Source organism: Dunckerocampus dactyliophorus, chromosome 1 (genome assembly GCF_027744805.1).
Source record: "Dunckerocampus dactyliophorus isolate RoL2022-P2 chromosome 1, RoL_Ddac_1.1, whole genome shotgun sequence".
NCBI classification, from domain to species: Eukaryota; Metazoa; Chordata; class Actinopteri; order Syngnathiformes; family Syngnathidae; genus Dunckerocampus; species Dunckerocampus dactyliophorus.
Window position 1 is genome coordinate 46,224,098 of NC_072819.1, and position 15,715 is coordinate 46,239,812.

A 15,715-nucleotide genomic window follows, 5' to 3' on the forward strand; every position below is an offset into this window, starting at 1 on the left:
CCCTTAACAAAAAAAAGTTTCATGTGAAAACTGCATTTTGTGTTCAGTTGTGTTGTCATTGACTAATATTTAAATTAGTTTGATGATCTGAAACATTTAAGTGTGACGAAAATGAAAAAAAACCAACAACTCAGGAAGGCGGAAAACACTTTCTCACACCGCATACCGGTACATACCGGTGAATTAAACTACTGCAATCTGCTTCACGTGTCTTTACATAACTAAATGCCAACATAAATGATTAGTAGTAGCAGCTCCAGCTGCTGCCATTATAGTTTAGTTTTTGTTTCAATTTGTGGATAGGAGTTAAATAGTTAAACGCATCATGCGGAGGTCATACATGCACATGTATCTTCATTGTTTTGTGACTCAGTTAAATTAGGGGTGGGTGCCTTACACAGAAAAACAAACTTCCAGCGTTTACAGGCAATGTAAAAGCAAAAGTAAAAGCGCAACATGTGCTCTATGAGCAGCACTGATTATTATCTCTCGTCAGTCAAGGTTCGGAAGCATCAGAGTCTTGTTGACTAGTCAAGTGGAGGTACAATACATACTGTATATAAATAACAACACACTTTTGGTCTATTAACATCCACTTGTCTACCACAGCAGATTGCACATGGCATATTTTTAGAACGTTTACATGTTCAGTAAGCTCTGCATCAATCTCCCACCCCCACTTTCCCTATCATACTCTGAGCCGACAGATGGTATGTTACAATCAGAAGCCGAAAAGGGAGGAACTGATTCACACGTTTAGAGGCGGATTGAGCAAAAAAACGGTGCCGGTTACTTTACAGTACATAACAGCCACTTGCACATGTGGGCTCACTGTCGAGATTTAAATACGCAACGATGGTAAATGTCAATTTCGCCTACGAAGCAGGGGTGTAACGATTCATCCACTACATCAATGTATCGATTCATATTCCTATGACCCGACTACATCGATCTGTGTTCAACGAGTAGCCATTCTGGCCGACCTGTATCGATCTAACATCGTTTAAAAGGTAATCAATCGATTGCTTCGATGCTAGGAAACAGAGCACTGGATTTAAGCACGGCTTTATATACGGATGTGTGTTCTTTTAGCACCGTCAATGATAAAAACGTTAAATGTTACTTGTGTAACAGTAAGGTAAGGTCATGCCTGTTGACGCACAGATGATGTCATGTAAAGGCGACAGAGCCGACATGTCCTCTCCAGAGTTTGTGAGTTTTTGTCCTGTACATTCTACACTCTAGACGCCATACACCTCGGACGCTACACTCGATTCAGTCCGCCTGTGACGTCATCAGCACCATCATACTGGAGTCACACATCGAGTCATACGAGTGCTTCGAAAGTTAAGTCCAACTTTAAAGCTTTCAAACTTTCAAATGACTTGCCAAAAATGAGTAGCTCTTGGCCATTTTCATTTTGTAAAAGTAGCTCTCACAAGGAAAAACGTTGGTCACCCCTGCGCTAAATGAACCAATATTGTCCTTGAATCGTATCGGCAACCACGAACTGTGATACAAATTGAATCGTTATTAAAACAAATCGTTACACCCCGACTATAAGGTATATAAGTTCCAAGACCACTCGCAAATCCTGAAAATATTATGGGAATAATGTCATAATATTACAAGAAGAAAATTTATAAGAAGGAAGCTGTAATTGCTGGATAATGGAAAAAAAACAGCTGAAATTTTACAAGAATAAAGTCAAAGTATTAAGAGAAAAAAAGTGGTATTCTAATGAGAAGAAAAGTCACATTACATACATGGTGGGCCAATAAAATGTTACCACTTTTTAATCATACACACGTTCTTTAAATGAAACTTATTCAAAATTGTATTTGACATTGTGATGACATTGCCACACATTCAGTGGGGATACCTGAAGGAGAGAGTGTACTGCAACAACCCATAGACCATTGAGGCCATGAAGACCAACATCTTTCAGGATATTCGGAGAATCCCTCTTGAGATGTGTGGCAAAAACAAAAAACTAATTCAAAGACCTTGTCTCCTTCAACGCCAGGGAGCATCAAACATGGGACATTGAAAGGTGGAAAAAAAGTTTTATTCTCTGATGAGAAAAAATGGAATCTTGACGGTCCAGATGGCTTCCAACGTTACTGGCATGACAAGGAGATCCCACCTGAGATGTTTTCTACCCGGTACAGTGGAGGGGGGTCCATCATGATCTGGGGTGCTTTTTCATTCAGTGGAACACTGGAGCTTCACGTGGTGCAGGGTCGTCAAACGTCGTATGATTTTGATCAGGAGTGTACATCACAAATCTGAGATGCAGTTTATCTTGATATATATCGAACTTCTTAGCATATCTACATGTGTTGGTTTCACAAAAAATGGCCCTTGCATCCTTTAACTTTTCAGTATGTGGCCCTTGGTGAAAAAAGTTAGGAAACTCCCGTCTTAAAGAAAGGAAAAACTTTTGCCGCCGTAAGCGTCAACCCGCGCTGTGCTGGACACCAGTATCATACTGCACAGCAACGTTCAGCATCATCATTCATGATCATGCATTAGTGGCTTGGATTGTTTGATTCTCGCAAGTGAACAATGACAATGAAAGACATAGGCGTGGTTACCGCGGTCTAATATAACAATTCAACAACAGTCACTTATCGCAAATGTTGAAATCAGAGAAGTCAACCTCAAGCTAGCAGGAGAGTTTGGAGGGGGAGGAAGGAGGCTGTTTAGCACGTGGCGCCGCCTCGATGCAGCAGCATAACCCAAGCTTGATTACAGGGTCAAAAATAATTACCGTATTTTCCGGTCCATAAGTTGCTCAGGAATATAACAGGAATATGTACTGCAAATCAGTCAAAAAATGCATCAAGTACTGGACTGTGAGTGGCATTTAACAATATTTATGATCACGCTATCAGCAGATTGAGCTTTTTTTTTTTTTTTTTTTAGGAATGTCATGGCTCCACTCTTAACAACAGTAGCTTTACAAGGCTAAAGGGAGGGGGCAATGTTTACACCAACAAGGAGACGAACCAACGCTACAGAATATGGAAATAAGTTTTTAAAGCATTTGGGTACAATAAAACCTTAACTGTTTAATAAATGTCAAAATGTTATCGAAGAAGACACTTTTAATGCGTGACATAACACATAATCCCGGTGTGTAGAAACGTATAAAACTTCATTTCTGTATTCACTAATTAATTAAAGTCAGACTGAAAATCAGTAATTTCGGCTCACTCATCTTTGCAGAATTGTTGTCATTCAACCACATTGGAGGGTTTTCCAGCATGAAGCACCTTTTTAAGGTCATGCCACAGCATCTCAATAGGATTCAGGTCAGGACTTTGACTAGGCCACTCCAAAGTCTTCATTTTGTTTTTCTTCAGCCATTCAGAGGTGGACTTGCTGGTGTGTTTTGGATCATTGTCCTGCTGCGGAACCCAAGTTGGTTTCAGCTTGAGGTCGCCAACAGATGGTCGGACATTCTCCTTCAGGATTTTTTGGTAGACAGCAGAATTCGTGGTTCCATTTATCACAGCAAGTCTTTCAGGTTCTGAAGCAGCAAAACAACCCCAGACCATCACACTACCACCACCATATTTTACTGTTGGTATGATGTTCTTTTTCTGAAATGCGACATTACTTTTACGCCAGATGTAATGGGACACACACCTTCCAAAAAGTTCACCTTCTCGTCAGACCACAGAGTATTTGCCCAAAGGTGTTTGGCATCATCAAGATGTCTTCTGGCGAAATTGAGATGAGCCTTAATGTTCTTTTTGTTCAGCAGTGGTTTTTGTCTTGGAACTCTGCCATGCAGGCCGTTTTTGCCCAGTGTCTTTCTTATGGTGGGGTCATGAACACTGACCTTAACTGAGGCAAGTGAGGCCTGCAGTTCTTTGGATGTTGTTGTGGGGTCTTTTGTGACCCCTTGGATGAGTCGTCACAGCGCTCTTAGGGTAATTTTGGTTGGCCACTCCAGGGAATTTTCACCATTGTTCCACGTTGTCGCCATTTGTGGATAATGTCTCTCACTGCGGTTCGTTGGAGTCCCAAAGCTTAAGAATTGGCTTTATAACCTTTTCCAGACTGATAGATCTCAATTACTTTCCTCTGGGGGCGGATCACTTTTTCACAAAATAAATTTAAACACATTTTGTGTTCAGTTGTGTTGTCATTGACTAACATTTGAGTTTGTTTGATGATCTGAAATATTTAAGTGTGACAAACGCGCAAAAAACTAGGAAATCAGGAAGGGGGAAGTACTTTTTCACACCACTGTAGTTGCACATTACTTACAGATGCAGTCTCCAAGACAGATGCATATTGGAAAGTATTTTATAACAAAAAGCGTCTGGTATGCTCGATTTTTGTGCTGAAATGCGTCACAAACGCAACTCAATTTCGTTGTATCCGTGTGCATCGACAATAAAAGGCTATTCTATTCTCGTCAATGAATTTTGTGGCCACTAGTTGTCGCCAAAAAAACCCAACCAGCACACCACTTTAGGTTAAAGGCAGCACATGTTCAATTCTGTATTTTTTTTTATATATAACTCGCAGGACCAGCCAAACTATGAAAAAAGTGCGACTTATACTCCGGGAAGTACAATCCTGTATCTAAATGTAACCCCTGTGAACATGCGGGTTCTAATGCATCTTTAAAGTAAAACACCCCAAAAATAACACCCAAAAAAAGCAATGTTTAATTGTGAGCTCCTGCTCTGTTTAGAATGCAACTGTTATACAAACACTTTAATGCATCACTGGGTAGGACCTCAAAGACTTCCACAAGGATACGGCCATTTCTTCACCGATTTTCTCTCCAAGTTTCCTCTAATTTCCCTTCTCGATTGTGTTATCATAGCCACACTTCTTAACAACATAATTGCCTCAGCTAAAGTTGCACAATGAGTGCTGCGTTGCTACGTAACTCTCCGCTGCAATTACGTTGATTGTGCTTGATGGGAGAAAGTTCTTTGTTTCACTGGGAAAGAGGGGGGGCGAGACAGCAAGCAAATACCTCTGCGGTCTCTAGGTTGATGTTGGAGTCCATCTTTATTACTGTCATCAGGATTTTTTCCCCTCTGCGCCGACAGCTTGTCAAACACAGGTTGCAGCGATGCTCTTAACCCGACTTGTCCTGCGGGGGAGAAGATTCCACCTCGTTATGACATCATATGACCATTACACGTCTTTCAGCTGCATTATGCATTCATATATGTCAATGATCCCCCCCCCCCATCCCTCATTTGTGCTCACACACCTTGTGGGTGCAATAAAAGAGGCGATCAGAGTCTTCAGCCGCTGACAGGAACTTGACACTGAAACCTGCTGTTGTTGGACGGGTGCCTGCAACATTGTTCATTACTCACCGAGCTTGTCGCCCTAGACAGGGGAGGAACAGCGGCCTTATTAAGTGGAGACCTGGAGCAGCCTTAGGGGACACACACACACACACACACACACACACATTTCTGCAAAGTTTCAAACCGAGAAGTTGAGGCTGACAACCCAAATTGTAGACTTTGCAGTGATGGCAGATTTTGCTGAATTCCGACTTGTGGACGCTGCCGTCAGGCAGCTGAGGAAAAGAGAGGGCAGGTGGAATTGTGCCTCACTTGGACAGGATCCCGCTGATATTGATCGGAGTCGCTGATGTCTGTCTGGCTCATTGTATAACTTGCACGAGAACACATTGAATGCTCCCGACACTGCTGAACCTGGAGCCTTGTTTCCATAGTAACTCATCTCTCGGTGCCTCTAAACATAGCCCTCTTGACTGACTGCAGCTCTGCTCACATCATCAAGCACAGCAGAAGAGCGGCGAGATGTATGGACAATAATGTTTCTGACTTGAGGCGCTGGTCCAACGCACCCTGGTGTACTTGTGCTTGAAAATGTGGAACTAGCGCTCAAAGAACAGAAGGTAGATAAAAATAGGTTTTTATTCCACAAGATACTCATCCATCTTTCGAAAAGGAACATAAACAAGGCATTGCTTGTCGTAAGACGCAGCCTTAATCACCAACTATTCATCTCACCTGCAACGTTGCACTAAGTTTGCAAAATCTGAAAATAGCAGCACGTCTCCAAAGCAACCTGCTCCATTTACGCCTCAAGCAAAAAGGGAGGCTGCCATAAATCATATGCCACCACACTTGTGACGGTTCGGGGACGAGAGGGGAAACTGGTTGCTGTCCCTGTTTGCTGTTGACATGAACAAAAAGTGTGGAGAACAATGGAGTTTGGCCTTTTGTTTCTCAGTGCCAGTTGCGACTCAACAAGGGATTCCAGTGAGCGCCCGGCATTATTTCTTGATGAAGAATTTGCTGATGTCGGAGGCAACCTTGTAGGCCGCTGTACTCTTCCTCATCCGGCTTCGCTCCTTGGCCTGCTGAGCTGTCCTCTGCGGAAGAGGGAAATCACATTTTTGCTTTTTGTTCATTGTTTTGTTAAGATTACGTGTCGGTGTTACTTCACAATACAATCAGTCTACTCAAATGATTCTCCTTTTGTTCGACACAACAATGTTGTAAGTGTGCCTGTTCAGGATACGACCTTCAACAGGCAGCCGACTTTTAGGAGTGTCACCGTCTCCTGCGCTGACATGCGCTTAACAGCCTGCAAATGTGTCTTTAAATGAGTATTATCATTTTCACCACGACCTCATGTAGCGTAGAAGTGGCACAGTGAAGCGTTAGACCAAAATGTCGGATGGTCGTCATGCACAATGTCATAAATAGCGTGCACTACTTTGCTGCAAGGCAGAGCGCCGTTGATTTATTTGCAACTAGCCAGCTAGTCATCTGCTCAAGAGAATATCGGCATGAAGCAGCTCAGAACATTCAGAGAGATTCTCCTGTCTCTCAATTGTAACCTGATGGAAAGTGCATACAGTGGAACCTTGGCTAGCTTCATTAATCCGTTACATGAGGTTTGACTCTAACCAAATCAATTTTTCCCATAATAATTCTGTTCCAGAATGCCAAAAATATTACAACAAAACATGTTTTTATGGTTTAACAATATGGTTTTACATGCAGAAAACACGTCAAAATGCATATAAATGACGAATGAAAGGGATAAATGAACATTTAAGATCACTTTCACCTTGATCAAAGACGTTATTGTTGACTAAGACAGCGATGTGGCGGCGAGATCCACTCGGACACCACCCTTGTGTTTTGCTGTGAGTTACTTTTGAATTTAATAGTGTTTCTCACCTTCTTTATCAAAATGCTGGCACTTTCAGCATTCTTTGGCTCCATCGTGTGGTCCCTTGTTATTTTGCAGCCATGATCAAAAGAAAAGCAGGGACTTGTGGCGTAACTGTGTTAGTTAGCAAAGAACTACAGTGGCAACTGCTGATGACATCATAAACGGGCGAAGGAACCGACTTCCAGTTCCTGTTTCCATGTATTAGCAAGCTAATCGGCTGCTAATAAGGATGTTGTTATAAAAATACATTACGAACACAGCTGTACTCCGGCAGTGTATTAATACAACACGGTATATTGTATGCTCACTGGAAAATGCATGCAAATGGAAGCAAAATAAACCTAGGTTCCACTCTATAGTATGCCTACCAAAGCTAGCGAAGTTAACAGACAATTGGCAGGCCAATATTTGCACTTTACTTCAAATGTGTTTTCATTAGTCAGTCGACTGTGTTTATATTGATATGCTCATATTTCTCTGCAAGAACCAGTAAACTGTATTTCCTTTACAGTGGAACCTCGGTTAGCGTACACCCCGGTTAGCATGTTTTTCGGTTTACGTCGAAAATTTACGACAAAATTTTGCTTCCATTTGCATGCATTTCCTGGTTAGACTACAATATGCCGTCTTGTCGTGTTATTAATACATTGCACAATTCCAGCTGTGTTCATAACAATTTTTTTATCACAAAACATCTCTGTCAGCATCGTGTTAGCATGGAAACCAGAACCAGAAGTCATCATTCCCCAGCTCTGACGCCCATCTATGATGTCATCAGCGGTTGATTTTGTAGTTCTCTGCTAACTAACACAGTTACACCACAAGTTTATGCTTTTCTGATTGATAACAGCTGGAAAATAACCCACAATGGAGCCCAAGAAAGTAGCAAGTACAAGCATTTCATAACAAAGGTGAGAAAACACTACTGGATTCAAGGAATAACTCATAGCAAAATACGAAGGTGGTGTCCGTGTGGATCTTGCTGCCGTCTTCGTCCACGATCAAGTGTTCAGTCAAGGTAAAAGTGACATGAAATGTTCATTTATCCCTTTCATTTGTCTTTTGTATGCATTTTGAATTGTTTTCTGCATGTCAAACTATAATCGTCATTAGGGTGGTCTTATGTACGAGGGCACAGATTTTGGTGCTAGGCCCCTGATGGCATGAGTGGTGACTAGTTTCCCTTTTCAGATCATCACTGCAGTCCCATCTTGACAAAACAAAAACAGTCACTGGTGTGATATTAAAGGCACATTTCAGAAGGGAGACTTTTATTTTGACACCCCTGCTCTCTAATCTGTCTCTTGAGGAATCGTCTGTGATCATGAGATACACACCGAAGGCCCTCGACACACGCACGTGGCCTTTTGCAGCAGAGGCGATGCATCACCAAGACATAGCTGCCTTTTGGGATGTTATTACTGGCAAGAAAAGGCTGACCATGTATCACATTACTGTTACCGTAGATGATCCTCAACGTGAGGGATGCATCTTTCTTTTAACCAAGATAAAAGATAACTCTAGCTGCGGTGCACCTACAAAATAAAGGTGGACAGATTTCTTTTGGCCTGGTGTTGAGTGATGCACTTACAGCTCTGTGGCAGACGGTGCAGAGTGTCTGCAGGTTGTCCAGAGAGCACTGTCCTCCCCCACTGTAGACTGGACGGATGTGGTCCACCTGCCAGAAATCACCTTCCACCGGAGAGCGGATCATCTCGTTTAGCTGTGCACACACACCCACGCACACACACACACACACATACACAGAATGAAAAAGAGAGAAACACTACCCTTGGATGTTCCCTCATACCGCCCCAAATTGCCAAAAACAAGCTGTGATTGCACTACCCACCCAAACCATCCATCTATGCTCAAACTGATTTTTTCCAACAGGGGTGATGTGTTTAGCTCTCACCGAGCGCTACACTTGCCTGAAGTCTTATTTTATAACACACACACACACACACACACTCACACACATAGTGAAACACTCGTATTCAACAAATACGTGCACCTTAGGGGCACATCTGCAATGCGCCTCATAAAAAGCAATGACAAAAACAAATAGGGAGCGCTCCTGACAGCTCAGCTTGGTGCATGAATGGTGCAGGAAATAAAGAAAGCAGATTACGTGAAGGTTTCTGTGCTAGAGACATACAGTATATCAATTGTTTTTGTAACTATTAACTGGAGAAATTTTGTGCTGATTACCTTTGACATTATGGAATAGTGTTACCCACCTACAAGGCATGAATGTCCGACAATTCTGTTCATGTTTAAACTTCATATTGACCTGAACTAACACCAGAGCGTTGTTTTTCTACAAGATGCCACGTTCTTCTTTATGACCTCTTCAGCAGGATGAAAAAATTCTGAGACCAAAGTTTTATGGACTGATCTGAATCTTTGGGGCTCATCGCTGCACTTTTTGGCAAATTCCAGCCTACCCTTCCTACCCCTCTTGCCATTGAGCGGTTTGCGTCTTCTGGTGCAGCCATTGTACTTTTGCTCATGAAGTCTTCTATGAAGACTAGTGACACCTTCACTCCTGCCCTATGCAGGTTCTTGCTTGGTTCTTGCAGGTTCACTAACTGTTGTTTTAGGTGACTTTTTTACATCTCTCTGTCATTAACTGCTGACGTTTTCCTTGGTCTGCCTGTGCAATGTCTGTTATTGAGTACACCTGTGTTGTTTTTTTCCTCTTCACAACATTCTGAACGGTTGTACTGGCTATGACCAATGTTTGGGCAATGGTTGTGATTGATATTCCATCATCTCTTAGATTCACAATTGCTTGTTTTTCACCCATAGACAACTCCCTGGTTTTCATGTCGTTTTCACCTCTAAATGGTCCCAAAGCAGCGAAACAGCCCTAGACCATCACACTACGCGACATGGACGGAAGAAAATGGATGGATGAATGGATGTTCCAATGTTTCTGGAGAGCATTGGAGCTGTTGGCTGTTTGCAGTATTGATGAGTTGCAACCCAGCTGGTGACCATTATGACATTCTGTGCATGACGTCCTCAGCAATACACATTACAAAGTGGGTACCAATTGTTCGGCTTTATTTCAGCACAGCTCCATCTGCTGGATGTGGTGGGTCACTGGCCTATTTGGCCCCAATGCAAGTGGACTGTAACAGCGATGAAATGAACACAAATTCTTTTGTGAGGATCTGCCGTCCATTGGATTTGTAACCACCCTTCAAAGTTTACAAGAAACTGATCTACAGTGGTTAACCAACACTTCATCCAGTTTTGTGTGGTGGAAACGCAAAATACAGCAAAGAGTGAGTACTAAACTTCTAAAAAGAGCCACTAGATGGCATACAGTCATGAAATCTTTCCCTCACAGGGAACGCATTCCAGCACTGCCAAAGCAAGGTTCCCTATGAAGCAGTGTGAAAACACAAAATACCAAGGATGTTGAACACGTTTGAAGAAACAAAAAGTGCAAATCAATCAAGAACTAAAGATGATTGGAAGACAAGCCTGACAAGAGGAGTTGTGCACCAAAAATCTATTTTCCCGCTTTCAGTGCTACTTTGCAGACATTAAGGCAGTGAGATAGAATTGATCCCAAAAGATATAAAGAGCAAGAATGTACGTACACACACTTGTGTGCTTGCTCTCACACAAACCAGAATAGACTGAAAGGCACAGATGGAGCACCATATAGATGTGTACAAGGATACACACACCCCCCGCACGCACACCCCCCCACACACACACACACCCACACACACACACACACACACACAATAGAACTCCCTGTATGAACCAAAGAATGAGACGCTAATCTTAAGGCTTTTCTGCCACCATGGCGTCTTATCATGTGCCTGAGTTTGTTTCCCCTAAAGCTCGCCGCATCGATCCGCATGATGCTGCTGGCGGCAGCGGCACTAGAGAGCGGTTTGGGGGATAAATATATATTTGTGTGTGTGTGTGTGTGTGTCAGGAGGAGGCAATGAGGAGCGGAAGGGTTTGCCGGATAACAGCCAGTCAAATCAAACAGGCTTACTGGTCGGGGCCTGGCACTGGGGGGGAAATCAATGGGCCCAGCAATCCATTTACTGGGAGCTGGCCCCGTGGAGGGAAGATCAATTTGTGTGTGTGCGTGTGTGTGTGTGTCTGCGTGCGCAAGCATCAGGTATTTATAGCTTGCACAAACACAAAACTCGTTAGCTAACCAGCTATATTTGTCTACCTCAGGAGATTAATTACCAGATGAATCTTTATATCACATGCATGTCCAACCTGTTTGAGTGACAGCTGGGCGAGCCATGTGTTCTCCAGCATCTCTTTGCGCTGGGACGGTGGCGCATCGCGGACCTTCACAAACAAGTCATGGGCGTGGAGGCCACAGTGCTGGCAGATGCCCTCCTCCGCCTCCAGCACGCGGGAGCGCATGTATGTCTGACTGGAGCGCAACTGGAAGTCTTCCTGGCACCTAAGGGGACAAAGAAGATGGATTCGACTGCACTGCATCACACATGGACTTGACATACAGTGGTGTGAAAAAGTGTTTGCCCCTGATTTCTTTATGATTTCTTATTTTTTGCATGTTTGTCACACTCAATGTTTCAGATCATAAACAAATTTAAATGACAACACAACTGAACACAAAATGCAGTTTTTGAATGAAACGTTTTGCGATAATTTACAATGAGTGTTTTGGCCCACTCATCTTTGCAGAATTGTTGTAATTCAGCCACATTGGAGGGTTTTCCAGCATGAAGCGCCTTTTTAAATCATGCTAAAGCATCTCAAGAGGATTCAAACCAGGACTTTGACTAGGCCACTCCAAAGTCTTCATTTTGTTTTTCTTCAGCCATTCAGAGGTGGACTTGCTGGTGTGTTTTGGATCATTGTCCTGCTGCAGAACCCAAGTTGGTTTCAGCTTGAGGTCACAAACAGATGGCTTGACATTCTCCTTCAGGATTTTTTGGTAGACAGCAGATTTCATGGTTCCATTTATCACAGCAAGTCTTCCAGGTCCTGAAGCAGCAACATAGCCCCAGACCATCACACTACCACCACCAAGAGCAGGGGCAATCACTTTTCCCCACACAGGGCCATGTAGGTTTGGATTTTTTTCTCCCTTAAAAGTGTGTTCACTTGTGTTGACTAATATTTAAATTTGATGATCTCAAACATTTAAGTGTGACAAACATGCAAAAAAAAGGAGAAATCAGGAAGGGGGCAAACACTGTTTCCACATCACTGTAACATTTATGAGGAACAGCCGCTGCGAGTCGTACCTGTGGCTGCAAAATCGAGTATCCCAGGCCCCACCGGTGGTTGAACAGGCCTTCTGACAGGATAGACACAGCGGGACACCGTGGCTGTTCACCGCCTGCAGGAATCCTGATGTTGGCTGCTCACTAACTTGCTTCCCTGAGCTGCAAAGATACACACAGTGTTTGAGTGCTAGGCCACAAACAACCGCAAACACTGGTGCTTCTTTCGTTACAGTGGAACCTCCAAAGTGAATGGTAAACTGGAACTGCAAAAATATCCCTCAAAAGTCACGCAGACTTTAGTTGAGTAGTTCACACAAGGCATCAACAAGTTCACCTCAGTGAGCATCTAAAGGCTCTGTCCCACTGTGCCGCTTAAGAATTCCGTCTGAAAAACAACGGTGTACGTTTTTTGGACATTTTTATTCATTTTTCCGTTGGTTTACAGATGTATTTGACGTTGACGTCGCTAGCCGTTTCAAACTCGGTTTCGTCCTCCTCCAGCTCCGGAGTTTACCATATGCAACATTAGTCATATAAATCAGATGTTTCTCTGACATATTTGGACATTACTCATTACTGTTCTAGCTACAGTCTGTGGTCATTTGAATTTGCCGCCGTATGACACCGTCTGACGTGACTACTCAGACGCGGAATCATTAAACGGCAGTATGGGACAGAGCCTTAAGGAATTTACTGTTTCACTTTTTTGGGGGGGGCTTTTTGTGTTTCTTGCAAAAGTGTCATCACAACTGTAGAACCAGAAATGCTACTTACATAGGGATGGGTCTGGCTGCTTAGTACAATATGAGCAACGCGATGTTTAAATATCAATAACATACACATGCTCATTTTCATAAGCATTTGTCATGTTGAATATACAATTACTCATATTGTTCTTTATGCTTCCTGCCAACGCACACTTTATTAATTCCAGCAGCACCTGCATGACAATATAGCTTTGAAAACCCTCTTATTTTCTCCCACTATCTATGTCTCTTACTGTAATTTGACTGTATTTGACTTCAAAGTGTTTTTATTTTGCAGTGGTTAACTTCTCTTTACACGTGTATGACAGAGGTGGCAACATAAATGTCTCTGACACTATAATATCACTCCATACAGCAATTATTTTGGTTGTAATTGTTCATGTCAAATATTAGATGATGTGTGTGTTGTGCTATCATTGTCCTCCTCAATGTTAATGAAAATAATATTAATTCCAAGTTGTTCATGAACCCTATTTAATCGACACTTCTTGCACACCACGCATGCATGTTATTATTTTCTAGGCAAATTCCGAGCATGTGAATGCGAGTGTTTTTTTTTAGGACAGAAAATTTGGGTGTTTGCCACGTTATCCCAGCAGGGTGCAGGAGCCACATTGGAGGGGGACAGATGGACTCGAATCTTTTCCCGTGGTTTTGTGTTTTCAATTTCATACAGACCAAGGCAGAGGAGAGACACTACAGAGAGATATTTGTGCACTGATATGGAGAAGAAACTCTCTAAAAAGGGAACACTGAGTAGATACCAAAAAGTGGTACCAAGGGACCATTATGATGCCAGCAATGTCTGTGGATGAAAGAGAGTCAAGAATAAGCCCAAACTCATGTGCACAAAATGAGAGTGGTCAGAATACTGGAACAAAACTTGAGTAATGATTTTAAAATACATTACCCTTTAGCCTTGTTTATGCACAGTGCAAGTGAGCATGGTGGCTTTAGACACAAGTAATGCGATGTCTGCAGCAAACTACCAAAGTCGGCTCGTTTACCACCAAACAATGCCAGCAAGCGGATGAAGCCCTGCAGCTTTCTGTCCCATACCTTCACGGTTTAAAACTTTGGTTGAAACTGTTTTGGGTTTGCCCGTGCCCCTTGGGGCCGGTGGCTCTCTCGGGTAATTGGAGCCCCTGCCTGCTGTCCTGGGTGGGGTTTGCTGATGTTTTTTGTCCCACAAACTGACGCTGGAAGACATTTTTTGAGACCAAATAAACCAGTGTTATGATAATAATAATAATGGTAATAATAATAATAATAAAGCTCACTGTTTTTCTCTTATCTACTTGTCTTTGTCTATTTACATCAGGGCTGTACAGCAGTCCTTTGGTATTTATAATTTTTAAAAAGTGTTTTATAATAATAAAAAAACAACATTATACATATCTTTAAAGGGAAACCTTTGTGTTTTTTTTGTTATTATTATCAGCAATTTAGCTTTTTCTAGTTACATTATGCCCTTTTGCTCTATTGTTCCACTTTTGGTGGGTTTGTGTTTATTTCATTTCTGCAATAAGCCATGTTCCAAAGATCGTCCCTGCGGCACACTTTGGACACCCTTGTGTGTTTTGCAAGGAAGGTGAGGTGCTGCAAGGCGACGGAAGATTGTGTCTAAGCTCTGCCTTCTTGGCTCTGTTGGTCAGGGTCCGGGCCCGGAAAAGGATGCCATCTACAGGTCGGAGATGACATTGTGACCCAAATAGAGGAGTTTAAGTACCACGGGGTCTTGTTCACAAGTAAAGGAAGGCTGGAACGCGAGATCTACTGGTGGCGTCTGCAATGATGCGAACTCTGCATCGCCCCAGTGCGGTGAAGAGAAAGCTGAGCTGAAAGGCAAAGCTCTAAATTTACTGGTCGATCTACGTTACGACCCTCACCTATGGTCATTAGCTTTGTGTAGTGACCGAAAGGACAAGATCGCGGGTATAAGCGGATGAAATTTGTTTCCTCCATAGGGTGGCTCAGGCTCTCCCTTCGGGACAGGTTGAGAAGCACTGCCACCCGGGAGAAACTCGACGTAGAACCACTGCTCCTCAGCATTGAGAGGAACCAGATGAGGTGGTTCGAGCATCTGGTCATGATACTTCCACGACGCCTCGCTGGGGAGGTACTCGGGGCGCGTGTGACCAGAAGGAGGCCTCGGGAAAGACCCGGGACACTTTGAAGAGACGATGTCTCTCAACTTGCCTCGGAACGCCTTGGTAGACGCAGCGGAGCTGGATGAAGTAGCCAGACAGAGGGAAGTCTGGGCTTCCCTGCTTAGGCTGTCCTCACAACCTAACCTCGGATAAGTGGAAAAAGACGGATGGATATTCTCAATTTTTAAATGTATCAAAGTATTTCTTTCAGCAAAAGGCACCATCACAAACACGTGGCCCCCTTACACTTTCATGCCTTGCAGCCATGGCACAATCTAGAGCGGTTTAGTATTAGAGTTCCACTATCAGTAAAAGCACAAGTACTGAGTGGCAATTTAACAGAGAAACA

General features: G+C 43.0%; 1 protein-coding gene across 4 annotated transcripts in view; it reads right to left on the reverse strand.

Annotated features, from left to right (window-relative positions):
- Window positions 1-5,916: 5,916 nt before the first annotated feature.
- The window catches only part of zranb3 (zinc finger, RAN-binding domain containing 3), a 101,159-nt gene continuing 91,360 nt past the window's right edge, over window positions 5,917-15,715 (reverse strand). For all 4 annotated transcript variants that reach the window (XM_054790434.1, XM_054790424.1, XM_054790453.1 and 1 more), the window contains 4 exons: window positions 12,468-12,608; window positions 11,464-11,656; window positions 8,795-8,926; window positions 5,917-6,391 (listed from right to left, as the gene is read on the reverse strand). In XM_054790434.1, coding sequence (XP_054646409.1) covers window positions 6,293-6,391; window positions 8,795-8,926; window positions 11,464-11,656; window positions 12,468-12,608 — 565 coding nt within the window. In that variant the 3' untranslated portion in view covers window positions 5,917-6,292. The remainder of the gene's footprint in view (window positions 6,392-8,794; window positions 8,927-11,463; window positions 11,657-12,467; window positions 12,609-15,715) is intronic.